Source organism: Bufo gargarizans, chromosome 3, assembly GCF_014858855.1.
Source record: "Bufo gargarizans isolate SCDJY-AF-19 chromosome 3, ASM1485885v1, whole genome shotgun sequence".
NCBI lineage: Eukaryota > Metazoa > Chordata > Amphibia > Anura > Bufonidae > Bufo > Bufo gargarizans.
Window position 1 is genome coordinate 105,629,868 of NC_058082.1, and position 21,688 is coordinate 105,651,555.

Sequence of the window (21,688 nt, forward strand, 5' to 3'; positions counted from 1 at the left end):
TTTCTGGGGCAATATAATGTGATGCCCTACGGTATTTTGCGTTATGGTATTGATGACACCCCCATTCCCTTTAGTTGTGTTGCCCTAGCTCCTGTTAATTTATACACTCCTATAACGTGGGGCCATTTTAAATTTTTCTTTCCAGGGCCACTTTAAGTTCTCAATTTGCCTATGCATGGATCCATTGGACAATGTGAGAAATTCAGTGCATGTCCTATTCTGGTCTATTTTCAGACTCGCCAAAAAAACAAAAAGCACACAGAAGCTATCCATGTCCTATTCATTTTTGCAAATGGAAAAGCTGACACTGTCATGTGGATAAGTCATATTGTCACTATTTTACATCCGTTTTAGCCGTTTCTATCTGAGATCCATTATTTTTGATTGAGGAAATGTCCTTAAGGGAAGACTTTTCCTCCTGTCTAAAATAACAGATCTCAGTTGGAAATTCCTAAGAGATGCAAAATAAGCACAATGGATGCTCGAAATAAAGGATTCGTTTTTGTTTTTTATTTTATGTTCTTCTGACTGATCAGAAGAACTGAAAACTAAAAGGTGATGTGAACCTAGCCTTAGGCCTCTTGCACACAACCATATGGCTTTTCCAGTATTTTTCATTCTGCAAAAAACGGATCCGCAAAAAATACGGATGACGTTCGTGTGCATTCCGTTTTTTGCGGAACAGCTGACCCCTGATAGAACAGTACTATCCTTGTCCGTTATGCGGACAATAGGACATGTTCTATCTTTCAACGGAACGGAAATACGGAAATGGAAGGCATACAGAGTACCTTCTGCTTTTTTGCGGATCCATTGAAATGAATTGTTCCGTATACGGAACGGAAACTGGAAAAAAAATGTTTTTGTGCTAGAGGCCTTAGTTGGAGGACCAGCATTGCATTTGGCTCCAGTTTGCTTGACTGTGCACTGCCTGTTTGCTGGAACAATTCTTGACATTCTCCTGTGACCCGTCGTGGAAGAATTGCTCCCATTCACAGGGTCCCCTTTTGTTGAATGTTTTTCCTTGATCACACCATTCTCAATACACTCTTGACACAGTAGCACAAAAAAAAACAAGGTTTGTCGTTTTTGAAATCCTAGTCTAGCACCAATAACCATGCCTCGTTAGAAAATTTCCAGGATTGCCCAATTTCTCAATTTTGGTGCTACACTCTGGGGTCACAACAAATTTCCCTACAGATAAGCTCCATTTGTGAATGGTGCGGGTGTCTCTCCTAAAGGGGACATTCAGTGTATTTGCATTTGGTATGATAGTAAGGACTTTTGGGGGGGCTTTTAGCATTCTGAAATCTAGAATATTCCAGGACAAGGTTCTAGTATAGGTTTGGCCAGGCCTTTTAAGGGCAATTGCCCTATTTTTCACCCAGAACATTTCCCTGGACACCAATAGTCAAAGCTTACACTACACTGACAGTCTGATATACTCTATATGTATTATTTAAGTACATCCACATCCAGAACCACAGTTAGACAGTCTCCATATCTGCGGTATGAATTGTTCCTTTATATTTAGGAAACATACCAATCTAATAGAAATGGACAACCAGAATTCCCCACACTTAGCTGCAGTTATTCACTTTTAAAACCAAATTTCTGTTGTGTACAAGGATGAGCAAATCACCGCTAGATCCGTCCACTGGGACCCGATACATTAACAGGACAAACAGCTTTCAATTAAGTGTCCACAAAAAGGGGTTTAAGCACAAATTAACTGGATTTATCACAGTAATAACGTTGTGGGGAGCTTTACACACACTCCAGGGAGTATTTCATCTTCTCGGGGCCACATCTCAATCGTCATAGTGTGACAATAACATGTGGTGCTCCACAGATTAATCACCATATGCACCTTGTAAGGATGCTGGCTCCTCCCAGGTAGTCCACATCTTATATACACAACACCTGTGCCTGTTCTGTCACATCTCACATCCTCAGCCATGGAGATACTAACTCTCATGCTCCTCGCTCTACTTTCCTGTGCCAGGACTGCTCAGCCTCATCAGGCAGGAGATGAGTCACCTGAAAACTTCATGGAGGTACCCCCAAGTTTCCTCGACTCGCAGGTAAGTCCTGGAAGGGTAAGATTTTTTGGACATTTTATTTACTACCTTTTAATGAAATAATCGTATTCACAATGATATGACACTATCAATGTGGGTCGGTTATTACAGAGAAGATTCTTTTCCAGCATGTCACTTGGTCAAGTTCCAAAACTTCCGTCTCTGGAGTCAACACTAATGTCCCGGGTCTTGGAGTAAGAAATGGGTTACCGTAACACATTCTTTACTTTCCATGGATTGAGGGCACAGCTATAGCATCACAACCATTTCAGATTCGGTAATACCTGGGTAACAGGCTAATAAGAGCCAAAGCTGTTCAGCCCCTGTTCTGCGATGCCCAGATATGTCACTCTCTGACAAGTCGTATAAATTATAATGGTCTTATGTGTGTTTAGAAATTAAAGGGGCTCTCCAGTTTTTAATGAAAAGATTATGAGGAAATGGTAAGTCAACTGTCTCGTAAGGGAAGATTTTAAAACCAGAGTAATAAGGTAGGGAAATCTATTACAAATTCAAGCCCATGATTCACATCCTAGAACCCACCAGCCTAAGATCTCACTCTGACAAGTATATCATAGTTGTATTTAACTTTATGCATTGGGGATGTAACACATGGACCCAACTTAAAGGTCTTTTCTGAGTTGAAACTTCATGGAGGCAAACTAAAAAAATAAAAACGTAACTTACTTAACCCCCTCTGATTCAGCACCACTTCTCTGCCTCTCAGCCTCAATGTCCCATAGACCAGTGTTCCTCAACTCCAGTCCTCAGGGCCCACCTTGAGAATATGATTTTAGAATATGCCACAGAATGAATACCTGTGGTAAGTCTTGACGCACTGACACTAATTATATCACCTGATCAATACTAGGGGAATCTTTTTGAGGAACCCTGCCATAGACCACTAGAGCCAAAAACGGGCCTCAGAGGTGTATGGCTTGAGACTGCTGAGGTCAGAGATTCCCTGCAGCAGTATATGGGATGTCACTGCTGCAGCCTGGCTTAGGAGACAGAGCAGCAGCGCTGGATTGCTGTGGGAACAGAAAGGTGAGTCAAGTTTTTTAAGGTATTTTTTTTAGCCTTTCCTGATGTTTGCTCCCAAGATGTTTCAACTTGGACAACCCTTTTACCTGAACTTACAGTCTATGGTGCTGCAAATTTGGTTAAGTAGAACAGCGTGGTGTCTGAGTATTACAGTACAGGTGCAAAACAGCTGTCTGAATGAGGTCTTGACTCCTTGTTCATCTGTAGGCAGGGAAAAAAGATCTGAGATAATTTGAAGCCTCGTTTGACTACAATGGCTCCAATAAGTGTGCAGTAGACAAGTCTCGACAGTTGTGATTCCGAATCCTGAAGTGTTACACAACATCAGGCAGATTTATGGGTCTCGCAATGGATCCTTGGGGCATATTAGTCACAAACCTCCAAAGAACTTAAGTCGATTCTTCAGAATAATCAATTAAACACATCAGTCTTCCTGGCAGCAGCAACCTTGATCACAAGGAAACCTGCCAGGAAACCATTCGGGAAGATCAATTACAATAACATGCACAGCAGAGCAGGGTGACATTCCTAACACTTCTCTCTGACAACACAATCTTGACATGTCCTATATAAATGGATAGAGAATTATTTTTTGGGAATCTCCCTGATGTCTATTGTCAAAAGTTGGCAATTATGACCGCAATCCATCAAGTAAGGCTACTTTCACACTGGCGTTTTGGTTTCCGTTTGTGAGATCCGTTCAGGGCTCTCACAAGCAGTCCAAAACGGATCAGTTTTGCCCTTAATGAATTCTGAATGGAAAAGGATCCGTTCAGAATGCATCAGTTTGGCTCCGTTCCGTCTCCATTCCGCTCTGGAGGCGGACACCAAAATGCTGCTTGCTTTTCCGAAACTGACCCAAACGTTTTCTCTGACACAATAAAAAACAGATCCGTCTCCCATTGACTTTCAATAGAGTTCATGACGGATCCGTCTTGTCTGTTACAGATAATACAAAAAATGGATCCGTTCATGACGGATGCATACAGTTGTATTATTGTAACGGACCTGTTTTTGCAGATCCATGACGGATCCACCCAAAACGCGAGTGCGAAAGTAGCCCAAGGCCGCTTTTACACAGTCAGTGATTTTGGCTCTCAAAACTTCATCAGGAAAACCGAAACATGTGGCTATGCCCTTAGTGCACATTTTGATCAAATTGGTTGCGCTCACTTGGCACAGCAATGAAAGCTCCTCAGATGGAAGCCTACCTCAAACAGGTTCACCTCTCTTTCTAATTCTGTTACATCAGTGGTTCATTCTGCTGCTCTGTTCCTCTCCCATGCTTTAAACTGCAGCTCAGACATGTACCATAACTAAATGGGGGTTTTAAGACAGCTGTGGTGTTGAGAGAACTACAAGTGTTCATACTTTCTATGATTATGTTTTTATTGAACATATTTTCTTGTACCTGCATTTCAGCTGGATGAAAGCTTCTCATCACAGCCCTCATCGGAGGACAAGATTGGGCTGACTTCCTTGCTCAGAACCATCCTGCACAGCAGAAATGCCCGCAGCTCCTTCCAGTTCCAACCACAAAGGTAGAGGCACAGTCAGTGTGTTATTTTATTATTCTGCACTGGGTCCCTTATACTTAGGAGATTTAGGGTACCTGCACGCGGCAGAGTTGCATGCAGAAAATCGGCATTAAAAACGCACATAAAGTCGCACTATCACAGATTTTGCGTGCTTTTTGGTGCATATTTTTTTCTGTATTTTTAACAACATTGAGATCTATGGGGAGAACCACAATACATCAGTCGCAGATCAACACAAAAAATTGACACGCTTAGCTCTCCTGATTCTGTGCCATTCTTAGGCCCCTTTCACACGAACGATACGGATTGTGTCCGGATCTGTTCAGGCAAAAACTGAAGGTTTTGCACGCAAGTTCAGTCAATTTGTCTGCAATTGCGTTCAGTGGTTCAGTTTTTTCCCGCACTGGTGCAATCAGTTTTGATGCGTTTTGCACGTCCGTGAAAAATAAACTGAAGAATTACAAACATCTCCTAGCAACCATCAGTGAAAAACGCTTTGCATCCGGATGCAATGCGTTTTTCACAGAAGCCCCATTCATGTCTATGGGGCCAGGGCTGTGTGAAAAACGCTGAATATAGAACATGCTGCGATTGTCCCGTAACGCAGAAATGATGTGTGAAAAACAACGCTAATGTACACAGACCCATAGAAATGAATAGGTCAGGAATCGGTGCAGGAGCAAAGCATTTCATTCGAGCATTGCAGCTGTACGGAAAACTCGCTCGTGTGAAAGGGGCCTTATAGTGATCCGTGGCTCCCTTGCAGATAAAATTGGCTTTTTTGAACTATGCAAATTATGTCTTTAGTGCAAAAAGGGTGCTGCCATTGCTCAAGTTCAGATCCATTCACTGCCTGGCCCTTCCTTCGGGTGTTGATTGGCAGGACCAGGTGAGATTATGCACCTACTGCCTGGCCTCTGTGCAATGAGTGCACTGGCACCACCCTCATTGCTCTATAGCAGGCATCCTCAAACTGCGGCCCTCCAGCTGTTGTAAAACTACAACTCCCACAGTGCCCTGCTGTAGGCTGATACCTGTAGGCTGTTCGGGCATGCTGGGAGTTGTAGCTTTGCAATAGCTGGAGGGCCGCAGTTTGAGGATGCCTGCTCTAATGATCCAAACTAACAGCATCGTAGGGACACACTATGCTGTAAGTTCAGATGATTAGACCTCCTGTCAGGGCAGGATTTGCTGATGTAAAACAGACAGTGAAACGCGTCTTCTATTGCCTGAATGAAGCATAAGGGTACTTTTACACTAACGTTTTTCTTTTCTGGCACTGGTTCCATCCTAGGGACTCAATGCTGGAAAAGAACTGATCAGGCATATATCCCCATGCATTCTGAATGGAGAGTAATCCGTTCAGGATGCATCAGGATGTCTTCAGTTCAGTCATTTTAAATGATCAAGCAAAAGAAAAAACTGCAGCATGCTACAGTTTTATCTCTGGCGAAAAAAACTGAACACTTGCCTGAATGCCGGATCCGGCATTTTTTTCCATAGGAATGTAATAGTGCCGGATCCATCCTTCCGATCTGTGCATGCGAAAGAAAAGTGATAAAAAAAAATGCCCGATCCGTTTTGCCGGATCATACCAGAAAGACGGATCCGGCATTTCAATGCATTTTTTTTTGACTGATCAGGCATTTTTAAGACTGATTACGATCCTGATCAGTCTTACTAATGCCATCAGTTTGCCGGCAGGCAGTTCCGTAGCCTAAGTCTTCCTTTCATGATATCCTGAATGTAGCTAATATAACAAACTGATATTACACTCTATTATTTGTGGTGAAGAAAAACTGATATTACACTCTGCTTTCACTATTGCACTAATATAAATTTGCTTCTTTGAATCCCCTTTTTATTTAAGGTTTGGACGAGATGAGCACAGTCCCATGCAAGGAGACAGCAGGATCCATTCTCGAGGATGGGACTCAGCGCCGCAGTTTTGGAGTTTGGCCGTGCCCCAACGCTTTGGCAGAAAAAAATAATTCATGTGTCGACCAGCGTACAGGCCACGCTCAGAGCTTGCACTGGCTGCGTGGCACTTCAGTTTTTTTTACTACCCACATGCACAATTTCTGAATTATTTCACAGTGCAGTGAGCCATTGCTGTATACCAGCGCTAAGCTTTGTACCCGCTTTCGGCAGGGTTACTGCATATTAGCATTGTGTTGGGACATAATCTCATCAGTAGCCTCTCTGAATGGTCAGATCTCTTGTAAATATATTACACAATCCTTCAGGGTGATAGACAACACGCCAGTCTTTGTATATAACACCTTGTACCACATTATGTAGCGAGTTCCTTTTATTCTTGATTGTGATATGAATAAAAATAGTTTACAGCAGCTATTTGCGGTCATTGCATTAATCGCATTAAGAAGGTATTCACACGACTGTATCCGTTTTGCAGTCCAGAAAACACGGATACCTGCTGTGTGTGTCCCGCACCATGTAACAATAATGCCTATTGCATACAAAAAGGGGACAACTTATCCATGTGGAGCCCAGCTCCTGCTCACTCTTCTTTCTTCCCATAAGCAGCAGGCGGCTGGCACATCCCAGTTCAGTTAATGAAGCTGCTGAGAATACAGACCATCTGGGCCCACACAGGAAGGTGAAAGTATGCTTGAAATTAGCTGGCCGCATGATGACCTCTCTGTTGGTAGAAGGAGAGCGGGGCACACTGCTGATGGGCAAGGCTTGGCTCCAGCATGTATAAGTACAGCCCCTCGGGCTCTTTTCAACCTAATTAGCATATCATATGTTGGGGCTCGTTCACAGGTAGTTTTCTGCATTCCGTATACGGAACCATTCATTTCAATGGGTCCGGACCACAAAAAACGGCAGTCGTGTTAACGAGCCATTCTGGGGGTTAGAGAACATGGATTTGGTACATGTACACATGGCTACAGCAGGGCTCTAGGGCCATGCAAACAGTAAAAAGGGTCTACAGTGGTGATAGATTCCCTGTAACAATGATCCACTTCAGGTTATTAGGCTAGATTCACACTAGCGTAAGGGTACTTTCACACTTGCGGCAGAGGAATCCGTCAAAACGTATGGCAACCGACGGCATTTGTAAGACTGATCAGGATCCTGATCCATCTTTCCGGATCTGGCATTTTTTTTTTTTCCGGTCTGCGCATCTGGCATTGCAGTATTTTAAATGCCGGATCTGGTACTAATGCATTCCTATGGAAAAAAATATGCCAGATCCGGCATGTGTTTCGGATTTTTGGCCGGAGACAAAACCGTAGCATGCTGCGGTATTATCTCCATTCTGAACAGTCAAAAAGACTGAACTGAAGACATCCTGAACGGATTGCTCTCCATTCAGAATGCATGGGGATAAAACTGATCAGTTATTTTCCGGTATAGAGCCCCTGTGACGGAACTCAGTGCCGGAAAAGAAAACCGCTAGTGTGAAAGTACCCTTAGTAAGATCTAGCAGGCTGCTGTTGTTTTTTCAGGGAACAGCCTGCCAGGTCTCTATGGATCTTGCGTTGTCAGAAACGACATGATCCCAATAACTATAACCTGGCAAATATGTGCGCAGTTGTTTTAGCCCTGTCAGTTCTCTGCATATTTGCCGAGTTGTACCTAGAACTCCGCTCATCCCCATTACAGTTAATGGAGCCGGACAGCAATTATGTAGTTTCCAGCAATCCCAGATCCTGAGAGACCAGGCAGGCTGCTCCCTGCCGAACATGCCTGCTGCATTTCTATAACTCTAGTGTGAAACTAGACTTATTCTGCAATCTACTCAAGGTAGAAAGCGATTTTACACATTATAGGGAGGAAAAATTCTTCCTGACCCAAAATCTGGCAATCAGATTAACTCAATTGATCCTTTTCCAGAAATCTAGTAACTATAACATGTAATATAATTACACTCCAGAAATACATCCAGGTCCCTCTTGAACTCCTTTAGTGAGTTCATCCTTACAACCGCCTTTATCGCACTGTTCTTACAGTCCCTGCTCTTGCATTGGTGTAGACGTTATTCTGTTTTCCCTTTTTCCGAACAGCAGCACAACAATGGGGTAATTCTGCCCCTTTGAACTGGTAGGATAAATGGAAACTCAAAAGGGAACCTGTCATGTGGATATTTGATTATAATCTAACTAATTATATACAATCATTAACTACTAAAAAGTGCCTTAGATGTATTCACTTACTGGTATGACAGATGGTTACCTCACAATATACACACAAAGATGCCAATGAGCTGATTCGAGTCCGGCGTGAGGTCATCGAGTCCAGCGTATATTTAATTCAGAGCTATAGCCACTCCTCTGCCCACCTGCTGCTGATTCCTATGGAAAATAACTGTCATTCAGCAGTAGGTGGGTGGGGAGAGTCAGGAGCTCATGAATATTCAGGACTCATCATTGTCAGCTGGAGCTTTTCAATACAAGATGTTGGCAGATTGACTGGGTCAATTAAAGAAAGTGACCCAGCATTTTGCTAAGAGAATCAGTCACTTATTTAAGTTGCCCTTAGTTAGGACACCATAAAACTGGTGACAGGTTCCCTTTAATAAAAAAAATAAACACCTTTATGGTATAGGTGAGGGTGACTAATACCCTCAGTGTGTAGTTATAAAAGTAAAATAAAGAATAGGGTGGGTTATTTGTGCTGTTAGCACTAAGGCCTCTTTCACCCCCACGTGTCCGGATGCGTTGCCACAAACCCGCACGAGTAGGTACGCAATTGCAGTCAGTTTTGACAGCGATTGTGTTCCGTTCAGTTTTTATCACGCGGGTGTAATGCATTTTGCACGCGCGTGATAAAAAACAGAATGTGGTACCCAGACCCAAACTTCTTCACAGAAGTTCAGGTTTGGGTTCAAGATTGTGTAGATTGTATTATTTTCCGTTATAACATGGTTATAAGGGAAATTAATATCATTCTGAATACAGAATGCATAGTACAATAGTGATGGAGGGGTTAAAAAAATAAAAAATTTAACTCGCCTTAATCCACTTGTTTGCGCAGCCGGCATCTCTCTTTTGTCTTGTTCTGTGAGGAATAGGACCTTTGATGACGTCACTGCGCTCATCACATGATCCATCACTTGCTTGCGATTTTCACGCAACCCCATTAACTTCTATGGGGGCTGCGTTGCGTGAAAAACGCCCAAAATAGAGCTTGCTGCGATTTCACGCAACGCACCAGTGATGCGTGAAAATCACCGCTCATGTGCACAGCCCCATAGAAATGAATGGGTCTGGCTTCAGTGCTGGTGCAATGCGTTCAACTCACGCATTGCACCCGCGCGGAAAACTCACCCGTGTGAAAGGGGCCTAAGGGAAAACAGATTTACGTTCGACATCAAGTTTCCTTATGTCCTACCAGCAGCACAACAATAGGGATTCAGCAAGAAGTATTACAAAACTCAAAACTGACCAACCAATGTCAGTCCTTTTTGAATTCAGGAAGTTCAATTTATAATAGTTAATGAAGGAGAAGTATGAGCTCCAAGAGGGCTGTGCTACAAATTTGATTCAAGGGACTCAAACTTCTCTCCAGCCAATAGGTGGCAACTGCATCCAGTCGCATCTGCCACAGTGCAACAGGACAGGAAGGAGGAAAAAGAAACAGAGGTATTAATTTTAGCATAGGGGAGGGTGACAGTCTATAGGCAGTCTGATCAGTGACTTGTAAAGTGGTAGAACAACATTCTCATCTACTATGAGCCCCTTTTGATGCAACCTATAAGAAACCTTACCTGAAGAAAATGCAGCCTAGAAGTCTCCTCTGGAACATCATGTGAATTATAGCAACCTACCCTGAGCACAGATGCCTCTAGAACACTCCAGAGTATGATCGCTACAAGAAGCTGGTAAAAGGATGGAATACTATGTGATTGTAGGATCAGATTACACAAACGCTCCGTCCCGATGCTACGCAGAGAGACAGCTTCTGCTGGTCTCTGGGATACATACTGTGACCGCAGCTGTCTAATAACAGTGCGCTCACAGAGCCACAGGGCTCCAGCAGATTGCAATTTTCACATTGGGTTACAGTTAAGAGCCTACCTCCATGACATATAAAGTAGTTTTGCAGTAGCAAAAGGTAAACATACATTCTTCATGAAACAATTCTGGAGCATCTTTACCTATATCTCTATGTTGTGCAGTTCCTCTATTATTCCTCCTAGAGATTTAGAAATACATTGACTACTGGATGTAAACTGTTGCATGTGTGTTCCTACAAAGTTTGACAATGTCCAATCAGTGACGTTAGTGTCTGAAGGTGTTGTCCTAGAGCAGGGAAGCCCAACGTGCAGCTCTCCGAGCTGTGGCAAAACTACAACTCCCAGTATGCCTGGGCAGCCAACAGCTGTAGTTTTGCAACAGTTGGAGGGCTTCAGGTTGAGCATCTCTGTCCTAGAGTATAACAGAAATATTCATATACCTGCAAACCTGATGAATCCCTGTAGCTTGTGTGTTTTAGGAGTTGTCCCCTCTCACCCTTTGTACAGCTAGATGGGCTGGCGCTCCACCATTTTCATAACTTCCAGCAGCACCGGAGTTATGAAAGCAGTGGTGCTTGATCTGCTACTCTGTTTGCGTAGCTTTCATTCACTGCAATGGGAGTTAGGCCTCATGCACACGGCCGTGTTCCACGGCCAAGAGTGATCCGTGGTAATTACTGTAGTGCAGCGGCAGCATGAAGCGCACAGCGTCATAGCAACCAATGATGCCGTGCGCTCTTGCTGTCAGCAGGAATCCAGGCCGCGTTACCACGGACCGCTCTCGGCCATGGAACACGGCTGTGTGCATGAGGCCTTATGGAAATAGTGGAGGGCTCAGCTGTTTCCGTAAGTCCAGGTATCTGGGGCCAGAGTTTAGCCCCACCTTGCCGTGGGACAATCACTTTAAGGAGGAACTGGGTACTTTGGACTGCAATTTATTGATCACAGGGGTCTCAGCAGAGGAACCTCAAGCCAGCAGACATCAACAGTGGATAGGGGTTGTTTTTATTGGAAAATCTGAGTGTTCAGTTGCCCATACCTGCACTCCTGGGGAGACGGGATCCTTTTCTAAGCTCTTAAAGGGGGTTTATCCCATGAACAGGGGCGTACATAGAAATCATTGGGCCCCATAGCAAGAATCTGAATTGGGCCCCCTAATTCCACCCTCCACCCACCCCTGGTCCATCCCACCACCTGCCCTTGCGTGTTTTTTTTTTTTTTTTAGTTACAGCGTTCCCCGTACAGGTTTTTTATTTATTTTGCAGACATTTTCAGGTACGGCCATACCTAATAGGATTTTTTTTATTGTTTATATATTTTTATATATAAAATTGGGGTGATTTAAACATTTAATATATAGTTTTTTTTTCTAATTATTAGCCCCCAAAAGGGATCTTTTGATTTCCTCTCCTATTCACAAAAATAGACATCTATTAAGGTAAATAGTACTTTTACAGTCCCCATGGCAGCCGATCGGAGCCCCGCGATTTCACTGCTGGGGCTTTGATCGGAAGGCAAAGGGAGCCACATCCCTCTGCCTTCACTTACAGGTGCCGTGATCAGCGTTGATCGCAGCACCTGTGGGGCTAAAAGACGGGGGCGGTGCACTGTCCCGAGTCCTCTATATAATATGCCTTATAGAATAGTGTCCCCCACAACCCTGCCGAAACTCTGCTTGCTGCTGCCCTCTTCCCCCCTGTCCCCGTCCCCAACACCCCCTTGACACTGTCCTCTAAATTAGAGGGGGGGAGGGGAAGAGTCCTCTATATAATAACCCTTATAGAACAGTGCCTCCCCCAACCCTGTAGGAACTCTGCTTGCTGCCCTCTTCCTACCAATAACCATCCCCCATTAACTTTTTTTTAAACATACAGCAGTGAGCGACACACTCTACAACTTACTTTGTCCTTGGTGGCAGACTGGCAATGGCACACAACAGGCCAGGGGCAAGCCAGTAATGCTGGTTGGAGTTGGGACTCTGATCTCCGTGGCAGTATGAGGCAGGTGGTGGCACTGCCAGCCGCAGCGCATGACGTGAGCGCGGTAAGCACAAGACTGCCGCCCTGCCCATCCACCTGCCTGCACAGTTCTGCTCTGCTGCTAAGCCTGCGACTCGCACACTGGCCAATCAGCAGCAGGAGTTTTGCACCACTAAATGCTGATTGGCCAGTGCAGTGCGAGTGCCCAGCAAACAGAGGAGAATGAGCGGCCTTGCAGTATGTCACTGGCTGGGCCAAGGTTGGTGAGGAAGAGAAAGCTCACAGGTGGGACATCGCCCATCTGCGGTTTACACCCGGGAAGGGGTTTGGCCTGAGCAGAGGGGAAGCAGGGCCCGCGCAAGCTCCAGATAGGGACTCGGGACGAAAGACTGTGGCAATGATAAATGCATAACTACAGACATAGGGGGTGGGACCTTCCATGAACTCAGGCCCCCTATATTGGCGGTACACTACTGCCCATGAATGATGTAAATAAATAAAAATCATACATAAACTAATACATGACAACTTCTTTCTGACAAAACTAGAAACATACCTTTACATCACATTGATCAAGAGAGATCCCCATTTATTGCGCTAATTGTTCTGCTAGATTTCAAGCTGTCAGATTAAGGGTCCATTCACACATCCGTGTGTGTTTTGCGGATCCACAAAACACGGACAGCGGCAATGTGCCAGCACTAAGAGAATATGCCTATTCTTGTCCACTATTGCGGACAAGAATAGGACATGTTCTATTTTTTTTCATGATCGGAAATGGGTCCGCAATTCCGTTCCGCGGAATGGAATTGCGGATGTGTGAATGGAGTCTAAGGGGCATGTCCTTTCTGCTGCAGTTGAAGAAAGTTGAAAGATGGAACGGAGCATGTGCTTTCATGTCAGTGAGCATTTTTTTTTTTATTACATGCAAATACAAAAAGTTTTCAGGTTCAAGTGCTGGTTTGAAAACTGTAGAATATTTTTCATGGGACAAACCCTTAAAAGAAAAAGATAACTATTCTGTGTCAATCATCCTGGGGAAAATGCTGTGTCATTCCAGTCTCCTGGACCATGGTGCTTTGAATAAGCCACTCATTTAATAAATCAAGGAACAAAAAATTGCTGTCAAGTTGAATTTATATTTACATCAGCAATTTACAATTCTGCACTTGAATGAAAAGATGTCTTTTGCTTTTCTTTGTCGTTAGACATTTGGAATTCACCAATTTTTGAACAAAAGCATTTTACTCAAAAATACCTACATCATCTCATGAAACCAATTCATATGTTCTCCAGGAACCTGGATCAGGACGGCTTTAGCACAGTCCTGTACAGTAAATACTACAGACAGAAGGACGCACATGGCAGACACCAGACAGTTGGTCCAAAATAATAGCTCTCTCTAATAAATGTATATAAGCCATTGAAGCGTCCGATACAGGTGGCGTGTTTCTGGTTGGATCCATCCATTTCATGTTCATGACTGTAGATCTCACGTTCTTATGAGTCTTCGGTCCACTGTGCTGATCCTTGAGGTAAATAATGGACACTTTGACAAAGTGCCAAAAAGCACCTTCTTACAAATGATAATTTGTCACCTTTAAGATGAACATTGGTCACATTAAAGGCTGCAAAATAAATAGGAACCTGTGCAATGTATTCATGCATGTGGGGGGACGCCCTCTTTTCTTCCCCCCAGTACTATGAATGGGATCAAGTATTTAGATTCAACAGCTGACAGGAAAACATGGACCTGATTGATAAAATGTACCACAAGCTCATCCTCAGTCTTATCGGATGGTGAGCTTGCGGTAGATTTCTAAAGTAGCAGCACTGTTTTTCAGCCACGGTTGGTCACATTTTGTTGGAGCATATTTGGGGGCTTTGCGGTGCACATAGTATAGAGGATTAGGCTCTTCTGGTGTTGAGTCCTTGAGTAACCCAAAAGAATTAAGCAGATTTCTGTTCTTCTCTCTTCCTCACGTTCACTTACTGCCAGCCATGATTTTCAGATACTGCAGCGCGTTGTGTGCAGCGTTAGCACGGGCTGCTTCTCTCGTGGCAGCAGAACCGTGACATACAGTCGTGGGTTGTGTCGAAAGCTCCACAAGACATTGGTACAGGCCACTCAAACTACATTCATCTGAGGAAAAAGATTAGATAGGATATGAAAGCTGTTAGAATTTGGGTAGGTCCACCCCTCAATACCACTAATTTGGTGCTCTGCAGATCCATTATATTATATACAATTTTTTTTTAAGTTTCTCTTGAATCCTTAAAGGGCTTGTCTCATCTGAGGCATTTGGAACCGCGCTGCTTTTGACTATAGTCCCCGGTCAACAGTGGATGGTACAGGGCTCCAGCCCCTCCCCTTTCTATCCAAAAAGGTCCGATCTTCCACAGACCGTTTCCTCTATGGGGTTTAAGAAGATTGGCACAATAGTGAAGCACCCTTTAGCTTGATGTTTTTAAACCGTTTTACTATACTCACAAGAGTCGATTGACAAAAGGCATATAACAATATCATTAGAACAGTGTCGTTTCTGGCCGACCCGGGTTTCGCTGCCTCGCTTCTTTAGGGGCGACAACGCGAGGCAGAGAAACCCGGGTCGGGCAGAAACGAGACGGTTCTAATGATATTGTTATATGCCTTTTGTCAATCGACTCTTGTGAGTATAGTAAAACGGTTTAAAAACATCAAGCTAAAGGGTGCTTCACTATTGTGCCAATCTTCTTAAACCCCATAGAGGAAACTGTCTGTGGAAGATCGGACCTTCCACTGTTGACGGGGGACTATAGTCTAAAGCAGCGCGGTTCCAAAACTTTCATTATCTGCATCTCCAGTGTGAACTACCTACCACACTATTCCGGAACCAGCAGCAGCGCAAGTAATTGTCCGTGCTGGGACACAGGACTGACCTTTTTATTGTTATTTTCATCTGAGGCATTGGTGGCACATCGCTAGGATATGCCAAAGTCCCTGATGACACAACCCCTTTAAAAGGTTGACCCAGAATTTTGATTTTGTTGGCCTGTCCTCAGGACACCCCATCATCAGGAAACCTTTTAGCTCGGGCTCCAGAACTACACTGCTCACTTCACTGTGTAGAGGATGGACCTGGGAACTGCAGTGCTGCTCCCATTCACCTCCTAGCCTGAGGATAGTTCATCAATATCAAAAAGCACATTACTAGGATATGCAATCGCCTCATGATCGATGGCGTTTCAACCTCTAGGTTGGCATGGCCTGCATGTAGGTGGATCCCATTGCTATAACACAGCTGAAAAAAATCCTCATCTTACCAATATCAAGATAGCTGATCTGAAAGCTTTGCTCCTCAGACAGGTCTTGCAGCAGGGCACAGAAGCCAGAATTAAGGATGGTAAGTGGGTGACTTCTTAGGTGAAGGATCTTTTCTCCAGCAGAATTGCGCAAAGAGTCCCAAGTACAGGCTAGTCCTCGACCTCTGCTCCCATCCAGTCTTCCCCCTCCTGTATTCTGCACATATCAAAACAAAGCATTGCTCATTCATAACCAGTCCGTACACAGATGTATCAAGAGAGAACAAATTACTAGTGAAATCTATGCTCTTAAAGGGGTTCTGCACTTTGTTTAAACCGATGATCTATCCTCTGGATAGATCAGCATCTGATCGGCAGGGGTCCGACACCCGGTACCCCCGCCAATCAGCTGTTTGAGAAGGCAGAGGCGCTCCAGCCTTCTCGCTGTTTACTGCAGGCCCAGTGACGTCACGACTAGTATCACTGGCCTGGGCGCGGCTAAGCTCTGGTCCCTTGACTAGAGCTTAGCTTTGCCCAGGCCAGTTGATACAAGTCGTGACGTCACTCGGACCCCCACCGATCAGATGCTGATGATCGATCCAGAGGATAGATCATCAGTTTAAACAAAGTGCAGAACCCCTTTAAAGTAAGAGAGAAGTAATTTTGTCATACTTCTAGATACAATGGGTTTTACTCGTCAGTCATGAAGTCCTGTTTCAGGGACCCCTGGTGGTCAGGGAGAAGTTTAGTTCAGGCTTTCATTTCCCATATAGTGACTGTCAGGGGAAATGTAGTATTACATGCGGCTAATGCATTGAATGGCTGGCTATGTAATACATGGATGGAACAGAAAGGGACACAAATAAGTTCCTAAACTGGGACCCTACTCTAGGATATCCATATGCTCTCTAATAGGGCTTACAGAAATGGACAATTGTCATAAAACAAGCCCTGCAACATTCTTTACCTTCTTTAGGTAGCAAGTGCTCACTGTTCTTCTTCCAGAGACTGAGCGGCAGTCAACCCTCAGGGCTGCAACCAAGGACAGATGCAGGTTAAAGAGGCTCTGTCACCAGGATAAACCCTATTAAACCAGACATACTGGATGGTAGGGCTCATCAGGCTGATTAAAACGATACCTTTCTTTTGTCTGTATGTTAAATAAGCTGCAGAGAAATCTGTGTTTAATTCACATGCAAATAAAGGATTGGAGCACCAAGAGATGGGGATGAATTGTCTGAGCACTGCTCTAACACCCCCTGTGCTCAGCACACTCCCCCTCCCCTTGATTGACAGGGCTAGACATCAGCATATTGAGGGCAGAGCCCTGTTCAAGAGCCGTGTGCTAGCATGTAAATATCATACTCTACAGGTGAAACTGGAAAAATTAGAATATCGTGCAAAGTTCCTTTATTTCAGTAATGCAACTTAAAAGATGAAACTAACATAGGAGAGAGACTCATTATATGCAAATAGAGATATTTCAAGCCTTTATTTGTTAGAATTTGGATGATTATGGCTTACAGCTTATGAAACCCCAAAGTCACAATCTCATGTACCCTTTGCTCAGGGGGTATGGAATAATTAGCTGACTAGAATGACACTGAGCCTAGAATATGGGTCTGCCTATAAACATATAAAAAACATGTATCTCTATGTGGTAATACAATAGCTTGGTGGTATAGTGGTCTACTCTGTATGTAGACATTCCTGGTTCAAGTTCCAGGAGAGACATATGTTTTCTGTCTACTATTTTTTATTTAAAACCATATTAAATGGCTATACTATAATAAAGTATATATAATCATATAATGAGGCCTTAGTATATCGAGAATGGTGTTAGTTTTTTTTACTAAAACCTATTAATGGTTTATTTACAGACAATATATGATTATAAAGAATCCAGTAATATTTAATTGCATATATATATATATATATATATATATATATATATATATATATATATATATATATATATATATATATATATATATATAGATATATAGAAGGAAAGTCCGCAGCACTCCTTTAAGTAAAAAAGGGAATTTTATTCACACATGTCAGACAACGTTTCGGTCCTCTCACAGGACCATTTTCAAGTCCACTTGACTTGAAAATGGTCCTGTGAGAGGACCGAAACGTTGTCTGACATGTGTGAATAAAATTCACTTTTTTACTTAAAGGAGTGCTGCGGACTTTCCTTCTCTACTGAATTTGTCCCATATCGAGGGACCACCGCGGGCACCTGCATTATTTCTGCACTAAAGGGAGTGCTGCCTGAATCTTTTTATGGATAGATATAGATATATATATATATATATATATATATATATATACACACACATACATATACACACACACATATACATACACTTTCAATATGATCAGGACAGAGACTTTTCTTATGGGATTAATGTGAAAGAAAAGAGGAAAAAAACAACTTTAAAAAGATTCAAACCTGGAATCTCTAGATGCATAGAGACACGTTTATTTTTCTATACTTATAAGCTAACACATATGACCAGTGTCTATATGATCATTTTTTGCCTGTGAATAAAGCAGTATATGTTGATTAGCTTTCTGAGCAGATCTCAGTGTGGTGAAGCTACAGTACATAGTGATATGATATGTAGATGCTAGTACACAGTTCTGGCCTCAGCAAGTCTTGCCCTATCATTCAAGGGGAGGGGAACGTGGGCAGAGCACAGGGGGTGTTACATAGTGTTCAGATGATTCAGCCCTGCCTCCTGGTGCTACAAATGTTAATTTGCATATGAATAAAAACACTGATTTCTCTGCAGCTGTTTATCATACAGACAAAAGAAAGCTATCGTTTTAAATCAGCATGATGAGCCCTACCAGGCAGCATGTCTAGTTTAATAGGGTTGATCCTGGTGACAGAGCCACTTTAAGTGGGGTAGAACAGCAGACCTTGGGAACGCCATAAGGAAAATATCCACGGAACAGCCACAAGAGTGAAGAGATCCGTGTACTAAACCCTGTGGGACGTGTATGGAACCACTAGGAGTGCAGGGATGCCCTCCAACTTGACATTTTTGAGTAAGTGGTGAACCAGGAGTAGAGAAAGTTATAGATACAGCAACCGACTCATTCCAAAGCACTACTAGAGCATCGGCAGTGAAAGCCTGAACATGCCAAGCTCTGGTTATGTAATACAGTAATAGATACAGTTTTCTCCTCGATGAGGTAGTACACCATACTATTGCCCATTCCTAGAATATGGACTGCTGAGAGGGTTGGAACCCGACGGCTCCTGGTGCCCCATTGGTAGTTCAAATAAGCTAAATCCGTGGAATTGTCTGTTGGAAACCCTGACTGAAAAACTCTGAAGAGAGGTCCAGTGGACACGGCCTAGTAAAATTGCCCTCAGTTACGGGAGGTTGATCTGAAGTACAGCTTCCTTCTTCAACTAAAGGTCCTGAAACATGAAAAGGCAAAAAACTGTTTCCCACACAAAAGTCTGGCATCCATGAAAATGACCAGCCAACGAAGGAGAGGAGGGACTTTCTGGAATGGGCGATGAGCGTTTATGGTTCAAAAGGAAACAAATCTAATGGCCAATACCTTCCCCTTCTTAAGCTGGCTCATAATTACCATAGAAAACTGATCATCTTCAGGCTCTGGCTCTCCATTTTCCCGATGCTCTGTGGGTACCCTGTGAATCTGCAGGAGCATCTTGGCCGCAGCATTTCTCTTTGCCAGCTTCTTGGATGTGCCACTGCCTGGAAATAAACTGACTGTAAGCTTCTGTAATATTTTCTCTCTTTGCCGGACAAATAGGCAGACCTTACAGATTTAATTAATAGGGTTACTTACAGTCTGACTGTACCAATAACTGCCAAATGTATTTGCTAGGTTATGACCCTATCTAGCACTGGTCTAATCAATGTATGTTTTAATGTGGGTGGGGCGTAGCCTCGATCCACAATGAGAATAAAAGGACGCTTGAGCCTCAGGGATGGTCATACATGAAGGGAATGGACAGCTGTGTGTAATACATGGATACATAAATCCACGGATATAAACACGGGAAGCGGAGACATGTTTACTGAATTACAAACTGAAGCCAGTCGGCCATATGTCACCCGAGTTGCCACGTATTTTACTGCACAGCCAGGGCAGACAGACGTAATAAACGGCACAATAAAAATGTGGCATATATTGCTCAAGGATTTATAAAGTTATTACTTTAGTTCTACTTTGTCTGGATGACTTCACATGTATGCCTACAACCAGGCGAATACTAATCGGCTCAGCAAGGTCTGAAATCAAGATTCATTTACATCTGCTAAACCTCACATCATAGCATCACTTTTCAGGTTGGGAAAGATTTACCAAAAACATTGCAATACACAAATATACACCCTTCATTAATACTGCCCCTATGAGATTCCCCCTGGAACAGGAACAGCGGTCTGAGAACATGCAGGCACTGATTCTACAGGAACACAGACACCGGCCGTGTGCATTCCGCATTTTGCAGAACCGAAGAGCTGGCCCCTAATTGAACAGTCCTATCCTTGTCCGTAATACAGACAAAAATAGTTTATTTTTCTGCTGAACAGCCATGCGGACACTGGATACACACAGTTTTAGTTTTTTTTTGACGCCCCATTGAAGTGAATGGTTCCGCATATGGGCCGCAAATAGAAAAAAAAAACAGAACGGACAAGGAGGGAAAAAAATAAATAAATAAATATGCACAAGCCCTTTAATATTAAAATACTTACAGCCACATGGAGTAGGATCCAATATATAAAATCCACAGTGGACCGGGATGAAAATCACTGCCACAAAAAGCTGCTTAACTGCCAGGATCACAGAAGGTCCTCTGTGGTTTACAATCTTTACATTGCTGCAGAGTGAATACCGGCAGCGGAAGCCAGTTTATGCTGCAAGTGTTCTCTGCAGTGTGTGGGTTTCTAACATTTCATACTCTTTACTTAAATCAAACACGATTTTGATTTTTTGCCTGAAATGCAGCTGCAGAGAATCCACAGCATTAAAGGGCATCTGTCCGCAGATTTGTGGCTACGAGACTGGCTGACCTGTTACATGAGCACTTGCCGGCTGAAGGCATCTGTGGTGGTCCCATGTTCATATGTGCCCGCATTGCTGAGAAAAATGATGTTTTAATATATGCAAATGAGCCTCTAGGAGCAATGGGGGTGTTGCCGTTACACCTAGAGGCTCTGCTCTCTTCATCTGCTGCCCCCTCTGCACATTGACAGGACCAGGCAGTGTAATGGCAACGCCCCTGTTGCTCCTAGAGGCTCATTTGTATATATTAAAACATCATTTTTCTCAGCAATGCGCACACATATGAACATGGGACCAACACAGATGCCTTCAGCTGCCAGTGACACAAGCAAAAGATCAGCCAGTTTCATAGGTATGAATCTGCTGAAAGTTGTAAGTTATTGAAAGAGATCATTGAAAGTTAAGTGTTGGTATTCTAGTACTGCCATTTAAACTTTTTTTTTTTCTTTTTTTTTCTCTGCTTAATTAAGGGGAGTGCTCTGGGCAACCAGGTGCTATAAATTAACCCACTAAAACTCTGTAGAGCCTGCTCTTCCTGGGGCTTGCTCTACTAAGTGGGCTTCTTATTAAGTGGAGTTAAAAAAACAAGGAGTTTAAGAAAAGGAGTTTGGAAACTAAGGTTGGATATAATTTCCTTGTGTGTTGTTGGCTTGGTTTAGCGTAGCCCTTCGGCTACAGCAGACAGGGTCTAGGTCTGAATCATATATACTGTTTTAC

General features: G+C 43.4%; 1 protein-coding gene across 2 annotated transcripts in view; it reads right to left on the reverse strand.

Moving 5' to 3' along the window:
* Positions 1-13,747: 13,747 nt before the first annotated feature.
* The window catches only part of TARBP2 (TARBP2 subunit of RISC loading complex), a 50,385-nt gene continuing 42,444 nt past the window's right edge, over positions 13,748-21,688 (reverse strand). For both annotated transcript variants that reach the window (XM_044287506.1, XM_044287505.1), the window contains exons 7-9: positions 19,526-19,653; positions 15,932-16,127; positions 13,748-14,771 (exon numbers count right to left, since the gene is read on the reverse strand). In XM_044287506.1, the coding sequence (XP_044143441.1) occupies positions 14,614-14,771; positions 15,932-16,127; positions 19,526-19,653 (482 nt within the window). In that variant the 3' untranslated portion in view covers positions 13,748-14,613. The remainder of the gene's footprint in view (positions 14,772-15,931; positions 16,128-19,525; positions 19,654-21,688) is intronic.